Source organism: Stegostoma tigrinum, chromosome 14 (genome assembly GCF_030684315.1).
Source record: "Stegostoma tigrinum isolate sSteTig4 chromosome 14, sSteTig4.hap1, whole genome shotgun sequence".
NCBI classification, from domain to species: domain Eukaryota; kingdom Metazoa; phylum Chordata; class Chondrichthyes; order Orectolobiformes; family Stegostomatidae; genus Stegostoma; species Stegostoma tigrinum.
Window position 1 is genome coordinate 38463851 of NC_081367.1, and position 6543 is coordinate 38470393.

Sequence of the window (6543 nt, forward strand, 5' to 3'; positions counted from 1 at the left end):
AATTCTGTAAGATCATACTGAGGTGTAACTGCCTTAGTGTTGTACTAGAGACTTGGAAGTGTCAATGGAATTTTAATAACAGTTACTAAGAATATGCAAGGAATGGAGGGATATGGACCAAGGGCAGGCAGAAGGGATTGGTTTAATTGGCGTCATGTTCCAAACAACATTGTGGGCTGATGGAAAAGATGAAACTTGTATCCTTCTTATTACTTGTTTGCTTATTGAAGAATGAAATATTGAAGACATCTGTTCATTTTCCTCCACCCTCTTTGTCTGTAAGTGAAAAAGATGTACCAAATTAGATTCATATGAGTCTAATTTTGATCTATACTCTGCTGGAGGTGAAAATAAATGAAACACATGCCCCAAATGGCCAGTATAGCTTTAGCATATGTGAAGAATGATATGTAGAGTATCCATCAGACATTATTTCCCTCATCTTAAAAATTTATAAGGATAAAATTGAAAAAGTAAGTTAAAAGTGTTTGTGCCCTGAAAGAGACTGGGACCTTTTTCTTTGTTCCTTTTAAGTAACAGCAAATAAGATCTGTCTTTGTGAAAGTAGTACTTGCCCCTGCATAGAAATGCAGAGAAGCAGATCTTCGATTCATTTATTTTAATAACAGTATATCTACAACAACCCTGAATCATTCCTTACGTCTATTATACCTCTAAGTGCTCAGCTGTCAATAATGTGGTCCACAGCTCCAAATACCCTAAGGGGCTCATTCATTTTGTACTTTTAATCATGTATGTATCATCAATGTCGTCATTAGTTAGCAGACTAATTCCAATTTTGGCCCATGTAACAGGATGGATCGTTAACTAGGGCTGCTAATCATGCCTGCTTGATCTGTTTCCTTAAAATTTCTCATCTATTTCCTGTATGGTCTGCTTTACATTATCTTTGAATCTCTCTACAAATGCCTTGGTAGGAACATTTTGGCACAAACCACTCATAAAACACTTCATATGTCCAAAGAAAGCTAACCTTTGTATAGTATTCAACTAAACTGTGCCTCAAATTCTTTCCTGATGTCCTCATTGCTAATTGATCACACTGTATTTAACTGTAGTTCTTTTACTGAACTATCTGCTTCATTTTATATGTTCAGCAATGTTGTCTTGTTTGTGCCAAGCTGTAAGTTTTTACTACATTTTATTTATAGTTGTTGAATCTATGTAATTTACTGCTTTTAGTACCAATAAGCCAGGTAATGTATCATTATTTTGTTACGAATGGAACCTAATACAATGACTTTGGTTCCGTATGTAAAGAATCAGAAACATGGAGCTGGATTTCACAGTCAGCATTGAAGCAACAGTATTGACTATTGGCCTTGAAGAAAGCTTTCCACAAAAGTTTTGTGATCTCTGTAACCTGGATTTCATCTTTCCTGATGCCAGTTTCAATCAGACACCAAGTCACGGTGATCTGTAGGTGTCTAGCAGCAGTGCGGTCGTCTAGCAGCAGTGCGGTCATCCAGCAGGGCAAACAGCCAATCAACTGCATCACAGGGACTACAGTAGTTCAAGAAGGCACCTCATTGCCACCTTATCAAGGGCGATTAGAGATGTGTAATAAATGCTGGCCTTGCAAGCATCACCACATCCCATGAATGAGAAAAAAAAAATCAAGTGTTCTCATCAACAGCAAATTAGGAAGCAAAAACCATCGACTCCCCTCATTTTTACTTTAAACTTTATGGATAAACAGATAAAATATTGAAGTGTACATGTATGATTAAAGTAGAAGTTAAAATATCTTAAACAAACTTGAGAGAAACAATTTGAAAAAAAAAAGAACATTTCTATCCAATAAAGAAATTTGACATTCCACAAATGTGGAAGTGCTGTTTAAGGGTCAGTGAGTTTGTTTAGGAGTAGTTATAAACTTGTATGCTATTAAAGAACACTTCTGCCTCATTCAACAGATCTAACTTTTTCCAGAGTTTTCACAGAAACACTAATAGCTTCATAATAGACGGTCACATTAGTTCAATGATTTATAATCAGTTGCATCCTGGAGGATTTTTAACAATGCAGCCTTGTAGAGAAAGGAGGAATGCCTGGCACCAATGCATTTTTGCATTTTACAATGCATTTTGAAACTCCAAGGGTTCCTCAGTTTCAGAGGAGTAAAGACAGTGAATGCTGACAATTCTGCCGCCATCAATGCCATTGCATTACCCAGGTCATAATTCTAAATTCACTTGAGGTAAAATTCGATACCTAGAACTCTCTCAGATATTTATGCAAAACACATCTATAAGTAGCAACCAATTCTTTTCTGTATTATAGTGCGTTGTCAACATATTACAGACACAGCTCCAGGATAAATTGTGCCAGAGCGTACAATGTCAGACAACATAAAAGCAAAACTCCTCCGCTGCAGGGTTAGAACATAAACAAGAAGCTGGAAACTTCCATTTTACCATCTCATCAGGACTTGAATAATTGCATCAATGATATAAAAAAAATACAAAAAGTTTCCTTCCTCCTTCCATTGATATATCTCCAGCACATACACTTTGTTTCAGGTTTCTATTTCCCTCATGATTGATGCTGAAGTTCCCTCTAGGTATTTTAACCATGAAGTTCAACACACAGTTCAAGATGAACACAACACATACATATGTATAAGACATTTTAGTCAAGGGGCAAGTAACTTGTAATTGTACTCCATGTACAACTTAACAGGTTACAAAGCAATGCAGATATTAGCAGGAAACATTGGCATCTCGTGTAACCTCTTGTGTGCCACATTACATCTTAAAATAGTGTGGACATTCTTAGTCAATTATCAATGATTAGAACTGAGCCACTATGAGTGTTGCACACAGGGCAGCTGTGATCCTTAACGTCCTCAGTACCTGAAGTGACTTGTTTCAGGCTCACTCTGGATACTGATGTAAGCAGGGCTTGAGGTGTGGACTGATTTTGTCTTGTCTTCCCCACAGCCCTTCCCAGCCTCTGTTGGATCGTACTGTTCCTGACTACACCACATTCACCACAGTGGGAGACTGGCTAGATGCAATTAAAATGGGTCGATACAAGGAGAATTTTATTAATGCTGGGTTCACCTCTTTCGACTTGGTTGCACAGATGACGGCAGAGTAAGTATTGAAGCTTATCACTTTCTCTAGCCTGTTCATGAAATTTTCTATGAACAAAGGCTGAGACAAAAACATGTACAATTGGATCAACCATTTCAGTCATGATTTGTCTAACACCTAAAGTGTCCTTAGATAACGAATTGGAAACCATTTTTCTCATGGGATGTTGGCATTGCAAGCAAGACTATCAGTTATTGCTCATCCTTAATTGCCCTAAAGTAGGCGGCGGTGAGCTGCTGCCTTGAATGCTGCAGATCACGTGGTATGGTCACACTCACAGTGCTATTCAGAAGAGGACTCCAGGTTTTTGACCCAGTGACAGTGGATAAAGTTCCAAGTAACGATAGTTTATGACTTGAAAGGAAACTGGCTTCATGCTTGGGTTTTAGTGTAATAAGTAATCTTAACTCACTGGGACCAAATAATTACTTTTGTTTTCATCATTGGGACCGCAGAATTAATTAACAGACAGCAATACTACATAAAATATTAATGAGTGGGAAGTTAAATTTGTGAACTATCAAGTTGAACTTTCCTCCTTCCAAAAGGTGTTTTAGTCGCTAGTGTCTTTAGACATGTACCAATCAAATGAATGGGATGCATTTAAAGGCTTCATTCTATAAGCTTTATAATTTACTTACTAAATAATAAATATTACAAAACTTAATATTTAAATAGAGGAATCATAGATGATAAACAATATTATTAACCAAAGTCAACAACTAAGAGGCTTATGAAATGTTGCTTTTAAATTCCAGAAAGTACACTTTTCATGGCTTTGGAGGCAAATAAAAGAATGCTGAAGACATCAGTATTGAATTATTACACACTTTTTAAAAAGAAAAATTGGAACCAAGTCAAAATAAATTGCCAAAAAAAATGTAACAAATGTACATTCTTTTGCAGAGACTTGCTGAGGATAGGAGTCACATTGGCTGGGCACCAGAAGAAGATTCTCGGCAGCATTCAGGACATGAGGTTACAGATGAACCAAACACTTCCAGTGCAGGTCTGACAGCGAGGCACTCTGGATTTAATTAAGATTGAAGTCAAGTAGGATAATTGCGTGCAGTGCCTGGCTTCCAGTTTTTCCCGTGTGGAGCACCTAGAACTATTGTTTCAAGTCAACTCTCAGTTCAAGGATAATTGTAGCATGAATTGAAAAATGTCTGAAAAGGCTCCAAAAAGGAATGCAGTCTGAAAATAGTTATCATGGCTTTTGGGCAATTGGTTTCTGTCATGGGATTTTTACTTCTTTTGCACCAAACCTGTGACGACATCAAAGACTTTCAAAAGCTGCCACAGGAGGCAGGTTTTGCCCAGAAGCCAGTATATTATTAAGTCTTCATATTGAAGATATATTATTTAAAATCTATGTGTCAAGATACCACATAAGATATTGGGTCATAGATTTGATATTCTACTCCTGTTGCATTCCTTCAGAGCACCATCAATGAAAAGAAACAAAGAAGTTGAACAGTTCTGTATATAGAGTGAAAACCTAGTCTCTGAGTTAGTTCTATTTCTTGCAATAAAACCAGATTGGAATAGCCAAACAGGAATGCCTTTAAGGTGTGCTTGCACCTTTTGGTCCAGAATGACATTTTTTCACAACTTGTGTGGCACTTGAGCATTGAATACAGGCATCAGGATAATTATATCGTGAGATGGAAGTGAATATAAAATTTCATTTGAAGTTCCTATGTGTTTTGTAATTTGTGGTTACTCGAGTAAATGGATTGCTGGATGTATTGGCTATCCCTGCGCACTGGCAAGAGAAGGAAATGTTGCGCAAGAATGATATCAGTTCTTATAGTCTTCAGCCAAATAACACCTGGAAAAAGGTGGATGACAAGAGTTTCATCAATGAATTGATTCTGATTCAAAACTGCTCTAATGCAAGATAGAGTCTTTATTCTGGACTTTATTATTGGAATTCCTTTAGTTTCCAGCTAAAATTTGTGAAGTTGTCACCCGTGGGAGCACAGTTCTGTGGAACTTTCTGAATTGCAAAAGTAGAGACTAAACACCAAAATGATATAAAACCTTTAACGGTGAGAGCTGTCAAGGAAAAGAACAACTGTACATGACTGAAGAAACTTCTTGGCCATCTGTTTAATCAAGTGCTGTTAAATTTTGTTGTCATTGCCAAAAGACAGGAAATTTTATTTTTTCTAAAGAACAGATAAAACCTTTGTAAACAATAGAATGCAAAGAGTAATTGTAACACAAAATATGGAAAAGGCAATAAGTGTTTTTAATTTTAGTTTGTATTACAGTAAATCATTTTTAGCTCATCTTCAAACTTCCCATTACTCAATATTCCAAGAAGACATTGGCAGAGGAGACTGTACATTTGTACATACTTTTAGATATTTTCCTTTGTTAATGTATGGGCTTTAACCAATAAATACAGACCATGTATATTTTGCCACTGTAAATGGCACATGCCTATATTGTATATAAACAAGGCAAAATGTGAGAAATGCAACAGTTACGTTTTAATGTTCTGCAGTCCTCATTCACAAAAATAGATCCTTAATTCTAAGTTGTTCTGTAAAATAACAATGCTGTAAAAAATAATTTTAAACTATTTGTTGTGATAGGTTATTCAGTAGTAGTTCACAGTGCCTGCTTGACATCTGTGACTAACAAAATACATTTGGTTATGTTGCTGTGAATTTGGTGCAAGCTTTAATAATGTGGCCCACCATTTCCTTCTAAGTAATCTTTCTACATAGTACTTCTGTAAGAGCCATACAGTGGCTAATCTTTTGTAGAAAAACCTAATGGCTGTCTTCCAGTCACTTTGGAAAACATACCTGTATAGTATTTTGCAAACTTTTTAAAATATTGAGATGTATTTAATGGTGAAAAAGATGCATTCTTGCATTTGTAGAAATATTTTTAAAAAACCTTTTGCAATTAAATTATTTAAGAAGTTTATGGTATTTCTTGAGCTTGTTTCTTTTGTTTTGTGCATCAAATTCAGTGCCATTCCTAGTATTCAAATTTGGCAATTAGTACATATAATGTTCTAGGGTAGTGTCAGACATCTCGAGTTGAGAGTAGAGGTTGTTTTACAATGTAGGTGATTTTAAGTAAGTATATAAAAATGAATCATAGTGGCCTGAAGCAATACTGTAATAGGATAAAATGACAAAGTCTAATGGAAAAAAAATAAAGTTTATTATTAAAATTAAAATCTCAAATTTTTCTATTGGCTACAAAGTCAACAAAGAACCTGTATGTATGATTTTAATATTGTCATTATTTGTCGATCAGTTGTGGATTCAAGGATGTCACTGAATTTGGGGACATTTTTCACAAAGTTTTAGTTCCATGAACACTAACAATGGGCTGAATCTCTCTGATTTTGGCAGGGGTCTTGTGCATAGCCTGAGACAGCCAAAACGCACAGCCA

General features: G+C 35.9%; 1 protein-coding gene across 3 annotated transcripts in view; it reads left to right on the forward strand.

Annotated features, from left to right (window-relative positions):
• Nucleotides 1-6282, forward strand: part of LOC125457520 (ephrin type-B receptor 3-like) — a 92686-nt gene extending 86404 nt beyond the window's left edge. For 2 of the 3 annotated variants that reach the window (XM_048541816.2, XM_048541818.2), the window contains exons 15-16: nucleotides 2964-3119; nucleotides 4026-6282. In XM_048541816.2, the coding sequence (XP_048397773.2) occupies nucleotides 2964-3119; nucleotides 4026-4134 (265 nt within the window). In that variant the 3' untranslated portion in view covers nucleotides 4135-6282. The remainder of the gene's footprint in view (nucleotides 1-2963; nucleotides 3120-4025) is intronic. The other variant, XM_048541820.2, reaches the window with a different exon arrangement.
• Nucleotides 6283-6543: the final 261 nt, after the last annotated feature.